The sequence below is a fragment of the Akebia trifoliata genome, chromosome 9 (assembly GCF_017979445.1).
Source record: "Akebia trifoliata isolate Shusen 1 chromosome 9, ASM1797944v1, whole genome shotgun sequence".
Classification (NCBI taxonomy): Eukaryota; Viridiplantae; Streptophyta; class Magnoliopsida; order Ranunculales; family Lardizabalaceae; genus Akebia; species Akebia trifoliata.
This window is the reverse complement of record NC_141383.1, coordinates 19742539-19754635: the sequence shown is the minus strand read 5'-3', so window position 1 is coordinate 19754635 and position 12097 is coordinate 19742539. Positions and strand designations below refer to the sequence as shown.

Below are 12097 nucleotides of genomic sequence, written 5' to 3'. Positions count from 1 at the left end.
TGAGATTTTATGGATTGTTGAACAAAAGCTACCAGAAAAAACAAGCAAAGGATCTGCTGAAATATATGCTTCTAGGTACCTAATATTCACCAATGATTTAAAAGAAATGTGCAAATAAATGGTTGCACGCCATAAGAACAGTAAAGATCTAAAAGAAAGAGTAGCAATTATTTCGTATCTAAAAGCACAATCTTTAAAATGTATGGATAGATACTCAAAAGATATTCAAGCAAAAGGATATCACTTTTATGAAAAGATATTCTAGGACAATTTTTTATTCTCCTTTTATTATGTGATGGACAATACAATCTAATTGATACATGGGTCTGTTCAGCACCAAACATTTTAGCCAATCATTTTTGTCCTACATGGGTTAAGAAGTTTCGGAATGGGCTGATTTTTGGAGAGGATAATCTCTACGTTGAGGAGATCATCCTCACCAAAAATCAGCCCATTCCAAAACTTTTAGCCCCATGTTTACAAGTTGAAAAATCTCAGACCGTCCATTTTTCATAAATAATTTTTGATGGGGTTAGAAGTTTTGAAAAATGTATTGCCAAAATGTTCGGTGCTGAACATTTCCCTTGATATATATATATAAGGGTCCCGTTCAACAACAAATATTTTGGCAAAACAATTTTCAAAACATGGATTAGAGGTTTTGGAATGGGCTGATTTTTGGTGAGGATGATCTCTACGGTGAGGAGATCATCCTCACCAAAAATCAGTCCATTCCAAAACTTCTAGCCCAAGTTTGCAAGTTGAAAAATTATGGATCGCCCATTTTTTGTAAATCATTTTTGACGGGGTTAGAAGTTTTGGAATGGGCTGATTTCTGGTGATGATGATTTCCTCACCGTAGAGATCATCCTTACCAAAAATTAGCCCATTCCAAAATCTTTAACCCATGTTTTGAAAAATGTTTTGCCAAAATGTTTGTTGCTGAACATTTCCCTATATATATATATGGGTAGCGTTCAATGGCTAACTTTTTGGCAAAACATTTTTCAAAACATGAGTTAGAAGTTTTGGAATGGGCTGATTTTTGGTGAGGATGATCTCCTCACCATAGAGATCATCCTCACCAAAAATCAGCCCATTCCAAAACTTCTAACTCATGTTTTGAAAAATGTTTTGCCAAAAAGTTTGCCATTGAACGTGACCCTATATATATACTCATATGGGAAATATTCAACACCCTACACTTTACCCTACGCTTTACCAAACGTGTTTTGTCCTACATAGGTTAGAAGTTTTGGAATGGGCTGATTTTTGGTGATGATGATCTCTACAATTAGAAAATCCTCCTCACTAAAAATCAGCCCATTTCGAAATTTCTAGCCCTATGTTTACAAGTTGAAAAATCGTGGACCGTCCATTTTTTGTAAATCATTTTTTATGGGGTTAGAAGTTTTGGAATGGGCTGATTTTTGGTGAGGATGATCTCCTCACCAAAAATCAGCCTATTCCAAAACTTCTAACCCATATAGGACAAAACACGTTTGGTAAAGTGTAGGGTAAAGCGTAGGGTGGTGAACGGGAGCCTAATCATATACCTACAACATGTTTTGTCCTATGTGGATCGTATATTTTTTGTAAACCACTTTTGACAAAATTAAAAGTTTCAGATTGAGCTGATTTTTTATGAGGATGATCTTCTCATCAAAGAGATCATCCTCACCAAAAATCAGCTCAATTAGAGATCATCTTCACAAAAAATCAGTTCAATTCGAAACTTTTAGCTCACATAGGACAAAACACGTTGTAGTTATATGAGTAGATATATGTGCACAGGATCCTGACCCTACATGTATTATAGATATATATATAGGACGGTAGTAAGACCAACAATACTTTATGAAACTGAATGTTGGATGTTATGCTAATAAATTGGGCATAACATAGATGAGAATGTTGACATAGAAGTATAGGAAAAATGTAGAAATGTTCCAATAGATGACAAATAACGTAAAAGTCAATTGAGATGATTTGAGTATGTTCAACAAAGGTCGATTATAATCCCAATTAAAAAGAATATTCTAATTGAAGATTGTAAAAAAAAGGAGAATAAGACCCAAATGAACAAGGATAGAGGTAGTGAAAGCATATTTGAATTCACTCTCACTAATACAAGAAAATAGTTTTAAAAAAACTTGATTTAAAAAAAAAATTGAAGTATTTGACCCTCTTAAGGCACTTAACTAATCCTTAGAACATGAGCAGTTACCCTCTCCACACTAGATAATTTCTAGGATGGAGGAATGTGATTTGTTAGGCTAAAGCCAAAATCTTTGAGATTTGACTTTGTTGTTGTTGTATCTAAATAAATCAACATCAAAGATGTCGAATTAACAATATAATTAATAAATGATCATTAGCTAATCCCACCAAAACATGGTCATAGGTTTCAAAGAAATTTAAGAGATTAATGCCCATAGGTCGTAAGCTCGACACTTAGTATGAGCATTAATTCCTTAGGGGCCACCTACGAAACCACACCCTTACTTACCTAGTGCGTGTGATGTGCGGACGTTGTATGTACCTCAGGACTAATCCTTGGATAAGATCATGATCTATGGACTAGGTAAAGTCCAAATATGAGTTGGTCTGTTGTCTCGAGAGATACCTGGTTATAACAAATGAAAAAAAGATATCAAAGAAATTTAAAAAAAATGGGATTAAATTTTGCAACATCTTTCATTTTAATTAAGGAGTGTTGTGTCTAAAGGCATCAATGATCAGCATGGCGTACATGTGATGGTACTTGGGCAATGGAAGAAAAAGTGGCATCTTCATATGATGGCTCCTGCTCAACTTTTTTTTTTTTTTTTTTCATTCAAAGATGGTTGAAGGAACCCCACAAAACCTTCAAAAGCACCAACGATTATTACATTTCAACAATAATTCAACAGTGGAAACCATTTATTAAAGATTCCAATAAGCACCAACTACCACCAACACTTCCCATCATTAGTTCTCAATCTCTTTTTCTTTTTAATAGTATTCTTTTACAAAAGTACTCACTTTGTCCTCAAAGGAAAATATCCTATTTAGAGGTGTATCTCTACAGTAGACAATGACATACACTACCTATTGATTTTACATATCAGCTGAGGTTATTACAAAAATGTTGATATTGTACTCCAAGGAGTTGGGTAGTTAACAAAATCCAGGCTTTCTTTGCCATGCTACATGGCAAAATCTTTAGTTAGGCCTACAGATAGAAAATTCATTAATTGTTGATTGTGATTTCTTGCCATGATTTGAACTAGTTTGTTTTCAACATGAGTTTAAAAACCTAACTCATGAGCCAAGCCACACCTTGATGTGGTCACGGAGTTAGATAGCTACACAACTCCCTAGAGTATATAATCTGATTTTTCCTTTTTTTTAATCATGTTCGTATTGAGTGCAATTTGGATAGTGCGTAAATTACATCACCATCAACTCATCTGAAGTCCACCTTATTTGTCCTTTATAATGATTTATTGATTTGAAGATGAGGCATCTGAGTCATCAACCACTAAAACTATAAAGTACAAATGTATATGATCTCTCTCTTTACTCTCCCACTGTCCCTCTGTCCCACTTTTGAAGTCTCTTTGTTTTGGTGCAGCCATGGTCTCTGGATCTCCCACACCTTCAAAGGTGTGTGTGTATGTGTATGTGTATGTGTGTGTGTTTGTGTGTGTGTGGAGAGAGAGAGAGAGGTTGATTCCTTGCAACCCATGTGAAGTTTCTCTTGTTTTGGTGGTAGAGAGAGAGAGAGAGAGAGAGATTGATTCCTTGCAACCCATTTGAAGTTTCTCTTGTTTTGGTGGTAGAGAGAGAGATTGATTCCTTGCAACCCATGTGAAGTTTTTCTTGTTTTGGTGGTTTAGGAGGATGTTTGGTTCTGATGAAATGTGTGTGTAAGAGAGCTTTGCTTTGTTTCATTAAAAAACCCATGCATGTGTGTGTGTGTGTGTGAGAGAGAGAGAGAGAGAGAGAACTTTGTACTTTGTTTCTTTAAAAGCCGTGAGAGAGAGAGAGAGAGAGAGAGATTTGTTTTTGTTTCCTTTGTGAATGTTTGTCTTAGTTGTACCTATTATGTAGTGATTTTTGATGGTTTTGTAGGAAATTAGTACAGATGAAAAATGGAACACAGAAGGCCCACATCGTGAAGCCAAATGGTGGTACTCTGCATTCCATATTGTTACAGCCATGGTTGGTGCTGGTGTTCTCAGCTTGCCTTATGCCATGGCCTACTTAGGATGGTACACACACACACTCTCTCTCTCTCCTCTCTTTAATTTCTTTCTTTTAAACGTCACTTCACCCCGAGCTAGTACTTCAGCTTCTGCTCCCGAGAACCACTTTTAGTTTGAAAATTAATTAAGGTTCAGCTTTCAAATTCCCACAAAAATCAAATTTCAAAAGCAGTCGTGGAAATTTACATAAAAAAATGAGTCAATGACAAAAATGTCTACAGAAAGCTGTTTGTCACATTCCCACAAAAATCAGAACTAAAAGCAACTTAGAAATCGTTTTTTTTTTTTTTGTGGCGGGAATTTGTATACAGTGAAAAAAAAAAGAGTTTATTTAGATGAAAATGATCATAATTTTGAAGTTAGTGGTTAAAAAACCTCTTTTAGTGTTCCACCAACCACTCCCACAGCTTTTAAAGGCGCTTCTAGACACCAAAAAGCACTTCTCTAAACACTCACCAAACATTAATTAATGTTGAAATCATGATTCTTGTAGAAATGAAAAGAGAACTGAATCCATAATCTTCTCTCTCACATATGTAGGGGCCCTGGAACAATGGTTCTAATGTTATCTTGGTGCATCACCTTATTCACAATATGGCAAATGATACAACTCCATGAATGTGTTCCTGGGACTCGCTTCGATCGCTATTATCAACTTGGTCAACACGCCTTTGGTCCAAAGCTCGGGCCATGGATTGTGCTCCCACAGCAACTTATAGTCCAAGTTGGGTGCGACATAGTGTACATGGTCACTGGAGGAAAGTGTCTCAAGAAGTTCATGGAGTTGGCTTGCACCAATTGTACCAGAATTCGACAATCCTACTGGATTTGCATCTTTGGTTCCATCCATTTCTTCTTGTCTCAGCTCCCTAACTTCAATTCTGTTGCGGGAGTTTCCTTAGCCGCAGCTATCATGTCACTCAGGTACTTTTATTTCATCTTGCGTTTCATATTTAAATAATGAAATTATTTTTTAAAAGAAGAAAGATGGGACGTGTAGATAAATATGATTGATTGCAATAAAGTTATCTCTTTAACTATATACTCACCAAGGATTTCTTTTAATTTCAGTTATTCGACGATATCTTGGGCGGGTTGCCTAAATAGAGGACGAGTCGACAATGTTAGCTACGCATACAAGAGCACCAGCGCTGCAGATTACATGTTCCGTGTGTTTAATGCATTGGGACAGATATCTTTCGCGTTCGCAGGCCATGGAGTAGTTCTTGAAATCCAAGCTACAATTCCTTCAACTCCTGATAAGCCTTCGAAGAATCTAATGTGGAAAGGTGCAGTTATAGCCTATTTCATTACGGCGATTTGTTACTTCCCAGTGGCGATGATCGGATATTGGGCATTCGGACAAAATGTTGATGATAATCTTCTGATGGCTCTTAAGAGGCCTGAATGGTTGATTGCTTCAGCTAACTTGATGGTGGTCATCCATGTGATTGGAAGTTACCAGGTATGTTCTTTCATCCGTCTTAGTTTATTTTTTTAATCAAATTAGTCATATATGGGGAGAGAAAAAAATATTATGGCTTAGAGCGCACTACGTGAAAACTAGAAAATTCGACAGAAAAAATTGACGGGTCAAGACTGACGAATTTTAGAAACTGAATTATGACTATTTAGGACCGTCGAAATTCTTGATGTTCCCAGATTTGATGGCTTAGAGCTGTCAAATTTCTCTCATCCTTCGTTAATACAGTTTTGGCCCGTTTAAAAAAATAAATTTGACAATGAAAAATTCGACGCCAATTCGACCTCTTTGTGCGTCGAATTTTATGAAATTTGACTGGCAATCAAATTAGGGATTTTTTCACATTGTGATGGGGTAATTTGGTAATTGACTAAGAGTCTAAGTACTATGTCAATATTATTATCTTGTTTTATCCATATAGTACCTTAGAATAGGGTGGGATTTAGGGTTGGGGCAACGGGGGGAATTTGTCCTCACAAGAATTTTTAACCTCTATAAAAAATTTTAAGCTATTGCAATAAATAATAGGGGCGGATAAATCCATCATTATTGTCCCCACAAAATTCCCCAAGCCCTTAGTTGCCCCTACAATTTTTTTTTTTCTATACTTAGTTGCTCCCATGTGGGGACAATACTCTTCTTATAGAAGAAACATGCTTTCACATCTTAACTTGAAATGGTTGAGAGAAGGGGAAAGTGTTATTTTTTTGGCAAGTATACTCTTGCGAATAAACCTATGGAGATAGGGTGGGTCCTGTAGCTCAGAGGATTAGAGCATCTTGCTACGTCCCGTGATGTCGGGGTTTCAAATCTCTCCTCCCCCACAATTGGTCCAAAAGGGGAGGTCCCTTTTACCTTTCCTTTACATAGAGGGACAAGAAAATCATGATCGGAATAATGGACCCAAAGCTATGGAACTTGAGTGTGGGTCTTTCGTCAAAATTCCTCTTGATTTCGCATTTTTCTTGTTCATGAACGAGTCATCTTGGTATCTCAAAAGATTTTTTAGGCTTCTTTTACAAATTTGTAAACCAAGAAGAATAAGAAATGAACATCTTGGTTGTCACATTGTCTCATTCATGAATGATACAGAGATAACTTGAGCACATTATCTAGTCTCGTTAGGTTCTATCTAATGAGTACCCAAAACAGATTTATTTTGACATTTCTTTTTATACTATAGATGATTTAAGGTATCATTTTATTTTAAAATTAATACATGTTATATAAAGTTCTTCAATTGGAGCTTAAAATGAGATATATCTTCTAAAAATTTATTACTTTTAAATAACATTAATTTTTATTTTTTAAAAAAAGTCATTAATTTATATCTTTAGTATAACAAATTATAATTAAGTCACTCTTTTCTCGTTTGATTCTTGAGAACAAAAACCAATAGTACTCGTGTTTTTTGGTGGTTTCGTTTTATTTTGGAATTGGACCCTAAATCCATGTTTGTTTAATCAAAGTTTTAATTTACAATAATCCTAAATAGAATATATTAATCTATGTTTCATGATCCTTGATCTCACATGTTAGTTTAATATGTGGTTATAGGGTAGTAGTGTTGGTTGCCAAATTCCTAGCCAAAGTGTTTAGTCTTATATGGTCTAAAAGTTTCGGAATAGGTTGATTTTTTGTGAGGATGATCTCTATGGTGAAGAGATCATCCTCACAAATTATGGAACTTCTAACCCTAGTTTATACATTGAAGAATTGTGAACCGTTTATTTTTACCATTAGTTTATATACCATTTTTGATGGGGTTAAAAGTTTTGGAATGGGCTATTTTTTGTGAGGATGATTTCCTCACCATAGAGATCACCCTCACAATAAACCAGCCTATTCCGACACTTTTAGCACATATAAGAAAAAACTTTGGCTAGGAATTTGGTTGTTGAACCTGACCGTGGTTGCAAGTCGTTTTATGAAATTGCAAGACTTAGATATATATAAATTAAGGTATTAATGAAGGGTAGTGATTAATTGAAGCAGTAATTAATGAAGAAAAGTGTGCAGGTATATGCCATGCCGGTGTTTGACAATCTCGAGAATTTAATGGTGAAACGTTTCAACCTTCCACGAGGGATTCTACTTCGCCTTGTCACTCGTACTATTTACGTTGGTAAGAGCAAATAAAATTATCCGAGTCAACTCAATGCCTCAGGGTGAATTATCATTTCATGAGCCCAACCCAATAAGACAAAATTCCCATTCTGGCCAACTGTTCATTTTAATTCTCAAAACGTGAGCTTGCGAGATGGCAGATTTTTCAAGTGATGAGATTGCAAGTTTAAAGTGACAATCTCACTGATTTATACAGTGACGACCTTAGTGAATCTACAAGATAGTCACTTAATACCCGCGAGATTGTCACTTTAAAAACCTCTGAGATCGTCACCATTCATGTTTTGGGAATTAAAATGAACAGTGAGCCGGAATCGGAATTTCGTCAAAAGTTGATCATGTTATGTTAAATTTCTCTATTAATTTATTTAACAGATCTATTAACAGACCAACTTTTACTGATGACGCACAAATCTTTGTGTTGTTTAGTTTTAATAGAATTTGTATGTTGTAAGAAAAAGTTGGTGTGCCAATAAAATCTCTTTTAATTAATAAATTTAAATATAACAGACAAAATAAAAATAGATGAACATCAAATATCTCTCTCCTCTAGGATTTTCTTTGGAAAAAAAAAAGAGTGGCGCTAGAGTGACCTCAACGGGGACATCTTGACATGGTGGGCCAGTGTGCATGGCCATAGTTGCATTTTCTCTGAGATACGAGTAAAATGCATCTACGAACATACGCGCCACCACATTAAGATGTCTCCCGTGTGTCCCCAGCTAAGCTCATTCCACCATTAATCAAAAGAAAAAAAAATAGAAGATGGTATTTAGTCAGATTAGAGTTCAAAATCTTACTGAAATAAACACTTTAATCCACTTGTTGAACAAATTACATCTCTTTCTTCTCTTTGGAAATTTTAGAATCCAATTTTTTTTAAAGATAAAATCTTCTTCAAGACCTTCCCCTCTTCTTTTTCTAATAATCATTAGAACCTATTTTATCCTCCTATAAGAACTTTTATTTGAAAAAAAAAAACTCTTTTCTTTATGGTCTCGGCCTCACTAGTTTTGTATTTGAAGAAGAAAAAAAAATGTTATCTACTTCTGTTAAATATTAATTTTATTATATAATTAATTGTAATAATAAAAAATTGGTGTGGCAATAGAAATTCTATATTATGATAGGAAGTGTTTATTTGTTGGTTAAAATTAGAGAAAATTACGTAAAGGGTCCTGGCGGAGGGATTTATGTCTAGATAGTCCCTGAGTTTTGCACGGTACTTGATAGGACATTTAGTAAACTTTTATTTCTTAATGGTCCCTCATTATTGGCGAACTCACCACTTTATTATGTATTGTTGAGTTCACCACTTTTTATTTATTATCGAACTAGATGCTTTTTTATTTAGTGCCGAGTTCACAATTTTTATTGTCGAGTTCAATTTTTATTTATTGTCGAACTCAACACTTTTTATTTACGGTCTAAAAAGTGGTGGACTCGACACTGGTAGAATCCACCCATTTTCAAGTTTTTCGAGTAAAATACTTGGAAATATCTACTAAAAACTTGAGATAACTTATTTAGATGATTTCAACCCAAAAGAACCATTCTTGATCAATTTTCTTTTAAAAGCTTAAATAAAAAAAAAGTGAAAAAAATCCTAATTTTTTATATACATCTTCAAATGTTTGAAAATGACTTCTTCCTTCTTGAATTATTTATGATGGAATGGGATCTCTGAAACTCAATTGAAATGTCAAAAATCCAATTTTTTAGATGAAAATGATGAATGGTTGGGACATGCAATCGCGAGAACTATGGAAGATGATCCAGGGACCGTTAAGAAAAGAAAAAATTACTAAATTGACTATTAAGAGACCATCCAAAACTTAGTGACTATTAGAAAAAAGATCCCTCCACCAAAGTCCTTTACGTAATCACGATATTGATCTTCTTTGAGTTTGCACAAAGTAACATTGAAATTCAATCTAGGCAAGTTGACTTAGTGAGTTTGGAGATAACTCGTTGAATTTTAAAACTTTATTTATGAATCACTCCTTAGTAAATCCAATAATTATTGACTCAAATTGAAACAAGACTTGCATCATTTAAACTCCTATTGATAACAATTGAATTGAATCAAAATGTAAGAAGTCAATTTTATTTGCAGCTTTAACACTGTTTGTTGGTGTCACCTTCCCATTCTTTGGAGATCTTCTTGGCTTTTTTGGAGGATTTGGTTTTGCTCCCACTACATATTTTGTAAGTTAATCATACATTTTTTTTTTCTTCTTTAATGGTTTTATTAAATTTACACTAATAATAATAAAATATAAAAACTAATTAATTTTTGTGGTGATATATGGTGCAGCTCCCATGTATAATGTGGCTAGCAATTAAGAAGCCAAGGAGGTTCAGTGGGTCATGGTTTGTTAATTGGGTAAAAACAAGAAACTATATCTCTTCTCTTTTAGTCTTTCTTCTTTCATTAAGCTTCTTTATTTATTTATTTTTTTTGTTTGGATTGCTATTTTACCAAAAAAGAAAAAATATATTTTATAGTTTATATTTTATAGGTGTTTCACACACACATACACACTAATCTCATAGGAAAGTGGTGATCCAAGTAGCCACTATAATATTTTAGAGAGTTACCATTGCCACACAACTTTTACTAACACCACACCAACTGTGTGCAATTCTTTGGTGATTTACATAGGAATTGGTGTGGCATTAGTAAAAGTTGGTGTAGCAATAGCAGCTCTCATCTTTTCTTTATAAAAAAATTATGAAAACATCTATGTATTTTGCCAAAATTAAAGAACCATTCATGTTTTTCGATATTTACAAAAAAGTATATAAATCAAATTTTGTAATTTTTAAAAATGAAAATGGTTATCTAATGTACGGTTGACGTATGAACAATTTGATGAATTAAATAAGTAAACAAAAGATGTGACCATACAATAATATAACAGTTCAGATAAAAAAAAAATATTTACCAAATTGGGTATATGACCACTTACATGAAAAAAAAAAAAAAGACCGGTTCAGTAATTTTTGCAAAATAGTTGCGTTTTCATAAAACCCCTTTCTTTATTCTAATAATATGTATACACCCAATTTTCAGGTATGTATATTCATCGGCACATTCATCATGTTTGCTTCAACCATTGGAGGGTTGCGGAATATCATCAAGGACTCATCCACATATAGCTTCTACTCATGAATCTCAGTAATCCATGTTATTATAGTAGAATTATATAATAAGTTTAATTATACACATGTTCTTCATGATGATTCTAATAGTGCAAAAGTAATGAAATTTCTCTTTTAGAAAAATATTAGATCACCCCTCTCTCTCCCATTTTTAATATTGAGAATTCTATTGTTTAGGTTAAAAAATTTGCCAACTAAATAACCAACATGTTTTATCTAGGCTTCAAATCGATAATATAGAGCCAACTAAATAACCAATATGTTTCGTCCTATATGAGTTAAAAGTTTTGAAATGGGCTGATTTTTTATTTATTTACGAATATCTGTATTGTGAGAAGATCATCCTCACAAAAATCAATCCATTCTGAAACTTCTAATCTGAATTACAAAAAAATTAACGGCCCACAATTCTACAACTTGTAAATTAGGGTGAAGAAACTCTCCTCACTATGGAGATAAGTTCATGCTTACAAAAAAATCAGCCCATTACAAAACTTCTAACTCATATTTGGACAAAACATATTGGCCATTTAGTTGGCTCTTGATCTTGCCCCTAAGGAAAAAAGATGATTAATATAAAAGAACTTTATATTTATCATCCTGTGAAAATGAGGAAATTCCATGTGAATTGCAAGCTAATGTTTTACCTAAGTGTCATTTAGATGGCATCGAGATAACCTAGAACTTCAAATTTTATTTGAATAGCTCAAACTGCCTCTAAAGGATAAAATTTGTAAACCTTCATTAAACTTACTTCTTCAAAAGAAAGAAATGAAGTTAAAATTGAGTTAATCTACATTGCCTAATTAGATCGATTTGTTGACTTCTTCCTATTCACTACATAATTTCATTATTTAGGGTTTTCTTCGGTCGATTGTATCGAACTGTGCTCATTCATTGTTCTTACTTTATGAATCGCCCCATCCGTAAGTCTCCGTCCTTTACAGCTTCTTTTCATTCCTTGTTCTTACTCGTTCTCGTTATTAATGGCCCTATCCATTAGTCTCCCATCCTTTCACTCTTCTTTGCATTTCCACCGACTACAACATCCATGGTCCCTCTTAAGGTAATC

At 33.9% G+C, this 12097-nt stretch overlaps 1 protein-coding gene across 1 annotated transcript; it reads left to right on the top strand.

Moving 5' to 3' along the window:
* The first annotated feature begins 3490 nt into the window (after positions 1–3490).
* On the top strand, positions 3491–11152 carry LOC147394534 (Transmembrane amino acid transporter family protein). The gene is made up of 8 exons (XM_086453087.1): positions 3491–3648; positions 4117–4256; positions 4791–5174; positions 5322–5715; positions 7753–7858; positions 9977–10068; positions 10178–10246; positions 10937–11152. Exons 1-8 carry the CDS (start codon positions 3619–3621, stop codon positions 11033–11035), a joined length of 1314 nt encoding a protein of 437 aa, XP_086309213.1. The 5' UTR covers positions 3491–3618; the 3' UTR covers positions 11036–11152.
* Positions 11153–12097: the final 945 nt, after the last annotated feature.